This window comes from Scardinius erythrophthalmus (genome assembly GCF_964197995.2).
Source record: "Scardinius erythrophthalmus genome assembly, chromosome: 7".
Taxonomy (NCBI): Eukaryota; Metazoa; Chordata; class Actinopteri; order Cypriniformes; family Leuciscidae; genus Scardinius; species Scardinius erythrophthalmus.
The window spans coordinates 15,715,141-15,728,723 of record NC_138227.1 but is presented as its reverse complement, the minus strand read 5'-3'; the positions used below and the strand labels follow the sequence as shown (position 1 = coordinate 15,728,723).

The window sequence follows — 13,583 nt, the reverse complement described above, 5'->3', positions numbered from 1 at the left end:
AAACCGCCGTGAAGAAGAAAACACTGAATCCTACATACAATGAGATTCTTAGGGTAAGGAAATCACTGGCAGAATAAGTCAGGGCCAGTGTTCACATTATTTTAATTGGAGCAAGCAAGCATGTGTTTTACACATTCAATAACGTTGCTGATCAAATAAATGGTTTGATATATATGCACATCACATTTCACACTGTTTTACTGTTCATTTTGAGCTGAAATGTCTATAATAGGCTGTTTAACGGCAGGTTCAATTGTGACAGCTTACCCCATATCGTGTGACAACATGCCCCTCTATTGGGTGTGTTCAATTATCTGTACTCATTCCTGTGCTAATGGTGGAAATTTAGGCTTTAAGACTTTAATATATGTGTCTATACAAAAATGTACTTGAAAAATAACCCTAACATGAGAGATATTCACTGGATTAATAAGTGACAACTAGCCCCAGTGTCCCCTATATGCATTATACCAAATGCTTAATAATCTCCGTTCATTTTATTATTTGATGCATACAGTACAGAGTCCGAATGGAGTACCTGATGTCCCAGGTTCTCAACCTTTCAGCATGGCACAATGACACATTTGGTCGTAACAGCTTTCTGGGTGAGATAGAGCTTGACCTCTCGTTGTGGGATTTTAACGACACCGAGATGAAGCTTTTGCCTCTTAAACCAAGGGTACAGTATGAATGAGTCCATAATTTCTCTTAGGTGAAACTTGTGATACAATTTTAAAAGTTAAAATATTTAATAAATGAAAATACAAATCTCTCGATTTCAGAATCTCTTCCCACAGACCACAAACAGCCTCCAGCCATTTGACTTAAGAGGACAGATGAGACTGGCCATACGTTTCCTGCCTCAGATCTCCCACTGTAAGGCTCCACCATTAAAATCTTTTACTAATTACAATTCTGTCAGGACCGCTATCGTCAAATACGATTGACAATTAGCATACAGTTTGGATTGGCGGTATGGTTCCGTTCTGGGTGAGAAGAGAGCAGCAATAACCCCCCTTAGGGTAAACAGAACAGAACCAACATGAATGTATTGCAGATATCATTAATTCAAGATTTTAAAGTACAACGTAATTCGGGAATTTATTCTGAATCGAAGGAAATCAGAATGCCAAATCCTGACTGACGAGAGGAGGAGCTGGGGAGGGAGGAGGGTAATTCGCTCCTGAGAAACACGATAGCTGCTGATAATACTGAAGGAGCTTATATATGTATACAGTGATAGGCGTCGTATTCATATAGGTAGACGTGGATCAGCCGATGCGAGCCTGACTAACGTGACCTGCCAGAACTGACTCTACACTTGACTATAATTCACATACATGCAGCTTATATACATAAAGACTGCACATTATGTCAAAAATAAAGTCAAATGTCACAGATTTATCAATTGATCTGTGTGAGTGTTTCTTTTTTCAATCCAGCAAAGAACATTCCTGGCTCTGGTGAAGTGCATATCTGGGTCAAAGACTGCAAGAATCTCCCACTTATCAGAAGTCCAACTATTGACCCATATGTGAAATGGTATTATAATATGATTGCTTTGTATTATTGTGATGTGAAAACATCTTCAAGGTCCCACTAAGTAATTGTTGAATTCTCTGCACAGCTTTGTACTCCCCGACACCAGCAAAAAGAGCCGTCAGAAGACCCGGGTGCTGAAGAGAACAGCCAACCCCATATTTAATCACACTATGGTGTATGATGGCTTCAAGGCAGAGGACCTAAAAGAGGCTTGTGTGGAGCTTACTGTTTGGGACCGGGACCGTCTAGCCAATCACTCGCTTGGAGGCCTGAGACTCGGCATGGGCACAGGTGCAGTCCAGTGTTGGGATTTTTGTGTGTTCTGAGATCTACAAACATAAATGCATAAAATACAAATTAACACAAATATATATGCATTTAATAAGTCAATCCCGTTTTACAGGCAGGAGTTATGGAGTACTGGTGGAATGGATGGACTCTACAGCAGAGGAGGTCACTTTATGGAGGAGAATGATGGAATCTCCCAATGAATGGGTGGAAGGCTTGTTACCACTGAGGATGGTAACAGCAGCCAAAAACACATGGAAATGAGATTACAGTGACTATTATCAAAGTCCACATACAATATCTTGCATTTGTTATAATTTATAGTAAAATAGATACGGTTTCTGTCACATTAAGAAAGACATTCTGGTCCCCATTACACCTAGGATTAACATAAGTTTCTTATCCAGATAGTATTGTGTTATTCTTGAGCTGGATTTCATTTACATCTTCACTTCAATGCATGTCCAGTATGACTGAACAGAGACCCAAATTAACTTACCCACACAAAATGTAAAATGGGACTTACATATGTCCAGAGGTGGATGTTGGGGTAATTTTTCTAATATTATATTTTTTATTATATTTTAAAAGAAGTTGTTGAATTATGTTAATGAGAATTCCTGAAAAGATATAAACATATATTTGAAAAAAAGAAGCTAAAAGCTATGTGTCCCATAATTGGGATTGAGTTTGTTGCCAAGGATGTCCAAAATGTGCTGATGGTGACTGCCTTATTTGTAAAATACACCTGTATTAACATCATAGATATACTGTACTACAAGTAAAATAATGCTGGATACACCTGATAAAATAGCAGAAATATTATGAAAAGTGTAATAAATAAACAGAAAATTGAAAAAAAAAAATCTTGATATATCAAAGGTATTTGTATATGGTGACAAATGGTACCCTATGACTTATGCAATTACATATGTAAATCACTTCTACATGCACGGAATATCTGGATGACCCACAACTACATCTGACTAGCTAAGAAAGTGAGACTCCCTACAAGCATGCAATATGAAAATCTGTTGCCTTTGTTCATGGCTCAATTCCGGACACAATTGCTTTTAAGCTAATCGTCTGAACCATAAATCCACATTCATGACAGTATGTTGACTAATGTATGTTGAGTAATGTTGACTAACTAATGGCACCACATGAACATTTATTTAGTCAGGATAAATGGCTGTTTAAAAGGCTACCATGACCCCTTGAGCCTAAGCAATTTAGACAGGAACAATAGGAACAATATGAAACGTCTGATCCATAGCACCACCTAGTGAGGAGAGCGCGGTTTATCACATGCATACTTATAATGGCACATTTTTTATTATAAGTACATAACCACAACATCGTATTCTCAATCGTTCAAACGAACGGCTAGATTAAAACATATCAAACCAATCAAACAGCATAGAGGGAGTACTGAATTAGACTTGTATTACATAACTATAGAATTCTGACAATGCATGCAAATACAATACACCACTATTGAAATCTGGTGCAAAGAGCCTCAGAAAGGAGGAGATCAGACAGGGTCATGCTCACAGAACAAAGGCTCTGGTGAGACTGAAGAGAGGAGCAGAGCTATCACTCTTTCCTGTCTCAAAGGACTAGATAAACTGCATCAAGCTCCCCACAGTCTTTCAGAAAGTCCAAAGAACAACATGATGTACCCGTGGGAGAGAAAGTTATTTGGTGCTGAAATTCACAGATTGCAAAAGATATGCAAAAGTGTGACATCTGAATGTTTGCTCTCTTGACCCACATTCGTTGGACTTGATATCAAGATATTGAAAGTCAGTTAAGCAGTTCATTTAATATTTGGATGCCTGTAATAATAATACAATAAGAGAGACGTTGGCTGTATGACATATTTTAAAGGGATAGTTCATAAAAAAAAAAAGAAAATTCTGTAATCATTTGAAGAGTTCAGATGCAAAAGCCTCTAAGTGCCATCTGCAGTTTTCTTCTAGAATGATAATTTTTATCCACCTTGTATATTTAAGTTCAGTAATTTCACTTAAATGACTATGAATAGGTTTTCATTGCCATTTAAGTGAAATTGCTGAACTTAAATATACAAGCTTGATAAAAATGATCATTCTAAAAGAAAATTTCAGATGACACTTAGAGGCTTTTGCATCTGAACTCTTCATTTACTCACCCTCAAGTTGTTTCCAAACCTGTATGAGTTTCTTTCTTTAAAGAAAAATTTAAAGAAAGTTGGTTACCAAACAGTTGAGGGTAGCCATTGACTTCCATAGTGAAAACAAAAAACTATGGGTCAATGGGTACCACCAACTGTTTGGTTACCAACATTCTTCGAAATATCTTCTTTTGTGTTCAGCACTCATACAGGTTTGCAACAACGTGAGGGAGAGTAAATGATAACAAATTGGTCATTTTTGGGTGAACTAAAGGGGTGTGAATGGGGTTGGTTAGGTACAGAGTATTTTTGTAAGATTTACAAAAAGTACTTACACAAAAAGTAATTCATATTAAAATATAAAAAATTAGTATAGTAATTATAATTACAGTAATATAGTATATAGCCTACTTACATAAACATTGTTCATAAGAATTATATAAATGTGCTGTTGTTAAAGAAATATTTTCCCTGTTAGGTTTGAAAGGTACAACGTCGTAATATAAATGTAGTCATTATAAATATATAAATATATAAACATATAAATATAGCTGCGAGCAGCGATTGCGGGCCCAAGCCGGTGGCACCGCCACCCGGGTGCCTTTAGTTACACTAAAGGCACCGAGGTGGCGGTGTCACCGGCTTGGGCCCTCCATCGCTGCTCGCAGCTATATTTATATATATATATATACTGTGTATATATATATATATATATATATATATATATATATATATATATATATATATAGACACACACACACACACACATGTATATATATATATATATATATATATACATATGTAACAATATATATGTATAAATATATATCAGACAAGTAATATTCTTTGTCGTCACTTAAAAAAAAAAAAAAATATATATATATATATATATATATATATATATATATATACAGCCCGGCCCTGATGGCCGCAGGTTCTGACGTGTGCAAAATTTGTATTTTTTTTATTTTTGGAGTTTTTGAGCATGTTAAGGGCCCCAAAAGTGGCAAAAAGGCAAAAAGAAAAAGAAAAAAAATAATCCTTATGGAAACAATTAACTATTAACAAAATTACAATAATTAACAATTAACAAAACTCAAGTAAAAAGAAATGTTTTGTGTCATTGAATGTGCCTGTTTTTTCAGAAGGCCTGTCTTTGTCAGACACTCAGTTTACATTTAGCGGAGTTGTTTGTTGCGTCTAGTGCCTCTTAACAGTTTGGGTTTCAGGATTCAAAGAATTTATTTATTAGACTAACAATTTCACAATAAATCATAAACTAAAAAAAAAAAAAAAAAAAAAATCAGTCTCTCACTTCGATCTTAAACTACTCATAGGCTACAGGTAGGCCTATAAATTGTTTTTATTAGACGGACACAGTTTATTGAAAAACATAGCCTACCTGTATCGCCTATGATGGCATATGCATATATGTATGTAATAATCTCTGGCTCAGAAATTGTTTTCTTGGCAAATTCATATTCTCACGTCACGTGAACTTGCATTATTTCGTCTAACTCAGAGCCATAATTTTCTCTACCACTCTGGTCTAACTTGTATCTAATAATACGGAAGCCTTAAGAGGCCATGCATTATTGTCTTGTTTTCTCGATTTAATAAGATGGTTTCTCGATATTTCCTTCTATAAATGAGTTCTCCTATGTTTCATGGCCTGAAGGTAACAATATATATATTAGCTTATTTAGCTAACATATTAATAAAGCATTAAAGAAGCGGTAACGGGTTTCAGTCATATTAAGTTTATATAGTGGTGGTCTTAAAATATTACACGCTTTGAGGCCATTTACTATTTAGTACTTCAACCTGTATTTAATATTGTGTGAGCAAATATTTGAATTGAAATTAAACATTAAGCTGCTGGTGAAAGAAATCCTAACATTATATGATGACCCGGATGAGTGAAAATACCAGGGACAAAGACAGTTTCTAACACTTTTATTCAAGTTTAAATGTTAAATTATTACATACATAGTGCATATATAGGCTATTTTCCCCAAGAACAGCATTGCATGCATTATAGACTTTTCAGTTTAAAAAGACATTTTGTATACTACACACTGAATAAGTTTCTTTTCTCTTTTTTCCTTGTTCTCATTGAAGATCATAAAACATAGGACAAAAAAGGTCAGAATTACTAAACAATATTCTATCTACCAAATTGTAAAATAGAGGTGTTGATAACGGACATATATTTTCTCACATTTTTGCCTCATGTGAGATATCTTCTAAGACTGTTGTGTTCAATCAAGAGGCAAGGAATTCCCAAATCCTGATGTAGATCATCATGCAAGTATTGATGTAGAGAACCAGTCAAGCAGAAAGAAGCTCAGCAAGCCAGTGGCTATGCCAACATTCGTCAGTTGAGGGATGGATGCTGATGAGGTCACTAGGTATATTAGGGGGGGAAATCAACATCAAATCACATCATCATCATCAACGAAACATTAAGAAATGTAACTATTTAGATAAGGTATTGTGTTTATTAAAATGAAGTGTTGGTAAAGAGAATTCTTACATCTAGCGGGCATAAGGCCACCTGCTGGAAAAATAACAGAGAATTGTTTTATTGTTTCAAATCAGTAACTTTAGATATATGTGACCCTGGATCACAAAACCAGTCACAAGTCGCACGGGTATATTTGTGGCAATAGCCAACAATACATTGTATGGGTCAAAATTATCAATTTTTCTTTTATGCCAAAAATCATTAGGATATTAAGTAAAGATCATGGTCCATGAAGATATTTTGTAAATTTCCTACCATAAATATATAAAACGTTTATTTTTGTAAGTGAATGCTGCACAATCGCGAACATAAATTGACAACTTTAAAGGTGATTTTCTCAATGTTTCGATTTTTTTGCACCCTCAGATTCCAGATTTTCAAATAGTTGTCTCGACCAAATATTGTCCTATCCTAACAAACCATACATCAATGGAAGGCTTATTTATTCAGCTTTCAGGTGATGTATAAATCTCAATTTCAGAAACATGACCCATGTGACTGGTTTTGTGGTCCAGGGTCACAAATATAAATGTATAAATATAGGATGATTCTTTGTACCGTTGTCAACTCTGGTTGTGATTGGTCCTGATGTGACAGTGGCTACATCACCAGAGGTGCTCTCTGGAGAGTCTACTGCTCTCACTTCTCTCCTCCTTATGCATTTCTACAAAACACACATATAAAAATGTCTGATAATATCCACACACAACCATAAACAGTCGAACCAAACAAAATCGAAATGAAAAAAATACAATAAAATAAAATAATTAATAAATGACATTACGGCATCATAAATGCGTGCTTAATTACCGGAGTCACGGCGGCACAAGTGGAGTTCTCACAGAGTCGGGTAACACAATGCAGGTAGAAAGTGGAGATGGTCAGGTTCTTATGTTCCACAAAGCGGAAAGCCTCAAAAGAGAAGCGACCTTCTTGGGATATTCCATTTAAGTCGATTACTGTCTGGGGATCACGAGTACACCTATAAACAACAATAGATGTGGTTCTTACAAGAGAACTGTCTTCTTAACCTCTCTCTTCTTTTAATAAATGACTCACCCAACAAAAAGATCATAGGAGGTGCTGCTGACTGGATATGGGCTTGTTGTGGCATAGCAACGGTCCAGCAACACATTGAACCTTACAATACACAATAAGACAGCAGTGTATAATAGCAATGCTCATTTTCAGATTCATACGTTCAAGAGTTACTGTGCTGTCATTGTTAACTAAAGACTAAGACTATTGATATAAATGTTAAGTGAAATAAAGCTGAAATCAAATCAAATATAAATATTAGGTGAAACACTTAAACTTAAAAACCTCAAACAAAAATGTAAAATGTTGAATAACATTGAATAAGTTTAATTTTTTTTTAACGAAAACTGCAAATAGTTATTAGCTATTATTAAAACTGAAATAAAAAGAAATTGAGGTATATATATATATATATATATATATATTTTTTTTTTTTTTTAAAAGACAATCACAAAAAAAATTAACTTTGAACTGAAATAAAAAAAAAGCTAATTAAAAATATGGATAAATAGTAGCCTAAATACAATAATGGTATATAAATAATTCTAAAATAACACTGGATTGCATTCTTACTTGTTTGTGAGATTTGTTGCCTTGACCTTCACATATATGCGAGTTTTTAACATCAACCCAGATCCTGGTATCTGGAGTTTGCTAGTATAGTTGAAATTCTAATGTCCGAAAGAAAAGGAAGATGTCAAGAAAGTTGCATTTACTGACTCAAGTGTAAGTGTCATTTAATAGATCCTTAAAAGATCCTTACGCTGAAAAGACTCATGCTTAGAGTACTGATGAAGGTGCCGTTGTTGTCCTTTACAGCGAGACTCACTCCTGACCTGTTGGCATGAAGACATGCTTTTGTCTTGAAAGTTACAGCACAGAAACCTCAACATAGAAACAGTTTCTTGCAATTTATATACTCACACGCTGAGCTCGGTGTTGTTGATTAAATATTGGAGCGGATACAGACACGAAAACTGGTACATCAGTTGTTGCCTGTAAGTGATTGCGCTAATGCTGGGATCCCAGGAATTGATTAATCCAGAGATATTAACAGACTGGACATTGGAGAACTCTGCGAATAATCCTGAGCCCACTTGACTTGTAATCTAACCAACAAACATGCCACACACATTTTAGAAATCTGTGCCATTCAAATGTAAAAAATGTATTGCTTTAAAGTGACAAAGCTCTTACGTTCATATTGTTGCCACAAAGGGTGAGCGCATCCTGAGAGATTGAGAAGTTAAACATCAAGACGGGAGGATTGACGGTCCAGTCTGCTACTCCACGGCAGGCTGGGATGTTAAACTTAGCATTGAGGGCCATTAGAGATTCGTTGTATCCCCCATAATACATTGGACACAGGACAATTTTTAAAAACATCTGATCGGTTCCACATGTCACTGTTATATCACTGTTTTCTGAAAGATTTAAAAATATATATATTCTGTTACTCAAGATTCTGTATTTATTTTCTACAAAATCATTTTGTTTTCTAGTAAAAATATCAGAGTATCCTTATTACAAGTTACATGTATTTGAGAAGCATAATTGTCTAAGATCATTTTAATTTTGTAAAATGTCTTCTAAAACAAGACATTTTTATCTTTTATTTATAACTTTCTTTTTTTCTACCTTACCAGCTGTTTTTTTTTTGTTTAATTTTTTTATGATAATTTTTTTTAGTTGCTACTGCTAGTGAAACAAGCTTGGAAACATTAAACATTTTTCATGTTTTTGAAAGAAGTCTCTTATGCTCACCAGCGGCATTTATTTAATAAAAAAATACAGTTAAAACAGTAAGATTGCGAAATATTATTATTATATTAAAATAACTGTTTTCTATTTGAATATATTTTAAAATGTCATTTATCCTGTGATGGCAAAACCGAAGTTTCTGCAATCATTGTAATATGCTGATTTGCAGCTCATTACTTCTTATTATTAGCAATGTTGAAAGTTGTGCACCATGTTTGTGTAAAATGGTGATACATTTTTTCTTTGATGAATAGAAAGTTCAATGAAAAGCATATATTAAATTGTTATTATAGCATTTATTAAAAAGAAATATTTTGTAACATGATTTCACTGTCACCTTTTATTAATTTAATGCATCCTTGATGAATAAAAGTATTAATTTCTCTCACTTTAATCTTACCACAACTGTTTGAATGGTATCCTTGTTACCCATAAATATGTTAAGCAGCAAAAACTGTTTTTAACATTGATAATATTAATAATAACAGCATATTAGAATGATTTCATGTGACACTGAAGACTGGAGTAAAAATCATCAAAACCATCACCAATAAGATTTCTGCACTGCGTATATACAGAAAGAGTAATATAAGCACTGACCTGCCGGTCTGTACGTAGGGCTCGTAAGGCATGCTTGGAGACCCGTAAGCTGACCTTCACACTGTAGAAGGACGCCAGCAAGACACAATAACTGGAGCAGCCTGATCATCCTGTGACAAACTAAAGAAGACAAACCGTTAGAAAATACACGAACCGAAGCAGAAAATACTTTTTCATCTATATAAAGTATTTTAAATAAAAGTGTTCTCACATCACTGTTAAAACATTTGAGAATAAAAGAGATGTTACCTTTTGGATGCACAAACTCTTAATGAGTAACTTCACCTTCCTTTCTTCCAAAATCTTCCAGATTCAGTATTTATACAGAGGAAAAGGGTGTGCGAGAAAACTTGACAAAGAAGAGAGCAACACGAGACTCTCCAGTGATCTTGTCACTGATAGCTATTCAGATCTGGTAACTAAGTTTACAAAACAATTTTGAAATCAGTATTGCTGACTGAACAGATAGTTCTAGGGCAAGAACTGAAACTGGCACATGGCAATTAAAGTATGTCAGGTCTCTATTCACATTAAGGTCTTAAGACCTCAATTTATCATATTCAGTCGAGCCACCCAAATCATTCAAAAGCTCAATAACAATACCAATTTAGGGTTATATGCTTATTTTATAGACATCAGCTGTAATGATCTCCTCAAACAGCATGAAGAATGTATCGTTTTACATATTAATTTTCGTGTTAATGTTTGACATATTTTTAACTACTATTCATACAACCCCAATTAATAAACCTCATGTAATTAAAAGGAAATGTGACCTGACACAGTGGTAAACATGCCTCTGTCCCAACTTTTTTGGAGTGTATAGACCTTATGCGCCAGAGAAACAAGGGCGCCGCCATCTCTAGAATATTGTCTTTTAACTTCCGTTTTTGCGGTCGCTCTGAATATTTCAATGGCCTTGATGTTCAGGAGTAATTAGCTTTTGAAGTGGATTTACTTAATGTAAAGTTAACGAAAGTGATCATGAGGGCTGTAATGTTCAAAGCAGATTCAAATCTCAATCGACCGGGAAGATTTTAAAACGAGCCGTTCATTAATAAACACGAAGAATCGCTGTGAAAATACAGACAGGAAGTCAAAAGACAACGAGCGCAGCGCTGAAAAGGGGCGGGGCTACATAAGGCAGCAATCAAAATCAAAATTTGTTTAATGTACAAAATACAATTAATTTGGCCAGTGAAAACATTGGAATTTTTGTGTACTTTTGTCAGTTAAATAAAGGTTAATGTCACGTGTCAGTGCTTGTTTTGGTTAGTTAGTGTTTTGATTGGTTCCTATTTTCCTTTGTTCTTTTCCCGCCACTCCTTCGTATCTATGGTTACTGTCATTTAGTTCATCTGTATCACCTGTGTTCTGTTAATCAGTGTCATCTGTGTTTGTATAAGTTCCGTCATGTTCAGTCAGTCTTGGTCTGATCTCGTTTACGTTTTAGTGTGTGTTGCTACCTATTCTGCTGTCTTGTGATTTATTACATTAAACCTTTGTTTGTCTCCGTCTGCCTACCTGCAACCACCCGTGACAGTTAAAGAGAATTAACAAATCACGGATTCTTGATTTTATTACATTTTTACAAAATGTCCCAGATTTTCTTGATTTGGGTTGTATTAAAATGATTTGTTATAATTTCATTTAGTTTTAAATTTACATTTGAAGTTAATTTACTCACCATAACGTCATTTCAAACCTGCACGAACCTGTATGAAAAAATTAATGAGGGATTCATTTTTTTTTTCCTTCAAAATATCAGGGTGAAATTCAGGGAGAGTAAATGATGACACCTTTTTAAAATAAATTTTTGGTTGAACTATCCTTTTAACAAATTAAATAAGAATATTTTGATATAAATAATTTATATTAGATATAAGTTTATTATATGAAAACTGACCTCACTACTTTTAAATGTGTTTCCCACTCAATTCACAATGGAATTATGCTTTTACAGTGGTAGATAATGTTTGACGGGTCTAGTCGCCAGGTAGGGTGTTAAAATAAAGGTGTTGGTCAAGGTATTTTAGTGATAGAATTTCTCTTTATGAATATTGACACTAATGCTATATTTACATCATAGTTAAACACTTATTTCAACAAAAAGCTGGCCGTGCACCATTCCTTTCTCAGGTCAGCAAACACATACAGGACATTCTCTTGATGAAACCAAACACCTTTTCAAAGATTCTTACAGGACATAAAAAAGGGAATTCCTCTTGTGAGGCAGAGGCTTGAACAATGATTCTCAAAGAGTTTCTCCAAAATAGTTACAAAATGCCACTTTTGGTATTCAACAATTAGTACATTACACTTTTTTTAAAATATATGTATAAAAAAGGGGGTATTTCATTCATAAAGGAAATGGAACTTATAATTAACTTCCAGAAATTGGGTTTCCATAGTTTTGGTTAACCTGTGACCTGTTAACCTGTGACTATTCAGTGTATAGTTTTTAGTGTAAAGTGGTGATTTCAAACTTTATTTTGTTGTATATGACATGTCAAGATTGCATGCTTATCTACCCTTTAACTTTATCCAGGTCAGGTACAAAAGCTATTGTGAATAAAACTATACAATACCATTCCTCTGTTTTCTGATTGACCTCTCTTTTGTTGAAAATATCACATCCCAGAGGATTTGAAATTATCAACCGCTTTGCTTTGTCTGGTGCACAAGGGTGTGTCGATTTCTGTACTGTGCTCTCTGTTTAAGCTGAACTCATCACACCCTCTATACAATACCTGCATCCCTTTTTTAGACGTTTAGTTTCTATTTCACATATTGTTCTCAGTGTAAGTGGACTGGTTGTCTTACTAACATAATGTACAGTACACTATTGATAATTGTGACGTCATAATTGTCAATAGAGTACTGTACATGATGTTAGTAAGACCCTGTCAGGTCTCTGACTGACAGGGTTTTCCCACAAATATGCCGCATGTGGACACAATTGATGTAGCATCTTTTACAAATGAAGCTATACTGCAATGCAATATGGAGCAGCTGTTGCCAACTCAATAAGAAATGTATAGCCTAATAATAAAATAAAGAAATTATTATTAATAAAAGCTATTAAGTATAGCAGTAGTGAATAAATAAATCAAAGTGCAATATGAGGTTAATACAGGTGTTGTGGGACAAGAAGTTGCATGTAATATTATTAATAATTTATTTCTATATTCATTAATTAAGTTTATCCAAAACTTTTTTTTTATTGCAGAGAACGGGAACATACAAAAGAATAAGCATACATCACATAATATCAACCAAAACAATAATAAAGGAGAAAACAGCAAAAAAAGGAAAAAAGAGAAATAAAAATAAATAAATACAAAAGAAAGAAAGAAAGAGAAAAAGAGAGAGAGCAACACATACAAATGTTCACATGAAGAGATCAAAGGCAGAGCAAATCCTAACAGTCCTTCTAGCTTTCTTAGTACTGAAATCACATTTAAATAATTTCCCATTTATTTTAAGAAGACAGAGAAGACAGGTTAACAGTTTGAAAATTTGCATTTGTGAATATAAAATTTGCTTAGAATTTTTTTTTATTAATAACAAAACAGATATTTTCTTTTGTGGGGTCTGAGTCCAAATACCCAAAGATAATGTTTCGTATATGAGGCAAAATCTTACACTTGACAAATATACCAATATCATTCC

The 13,583-nt window shown here is 34.2% G+C and overlaps 1 protein-coding gene across 2 annotated transcripts; it reads right to left on the bottom strand.

The window, feature by feature from the left end:
* Nucleotides 1-5,926: 5,926 nt before the first annotated feature.
* Nucleotides 5,927-10,763, bottom strand: LOC308693460 (zona pellucida-like domain-containing protein 1). 2 transcript variants are annotated; one of them, XM_081370365.1, is made up of 11 exons: nt 10,161-10,763; nt 9,912-10,031; nt 8,748-8,974; nt 8,475-8,659; nt 8,314-8,386; nt 8,124-8,221; nt 7,572-7,652; nt 7,323-7,494; nt 7,071-7,176; nt 6,522-6,545; nt 5,927-6,392 (listed from the first exon to the last, which is right to left on the bottom strand). In XM_081370365.1, exons 2-11 carry the CDS (start codon nt 10,018-10,020, stop codon nt 6,289-6,291), a joined length of 1,179 nt encoding a protein of 392 aa, XP_081226491.1. In that variant the 5' UTR covers nt 10,021-10,031; nt 10,161-10,763; the 3' UTR covers nt 5,927-6,288. The 2 variants fall into 2 exon arrangements, with proteins under 2 accessions (XP_081226491.1, XP_081226492.1); XM_081370366.1 differs by having other exon boundaries at nt 6,522-6,542; nt 10,161-10,749.
* Between the last annotated feature and the right edge of the window lie 2,820 nt (nt 10,764-13,583).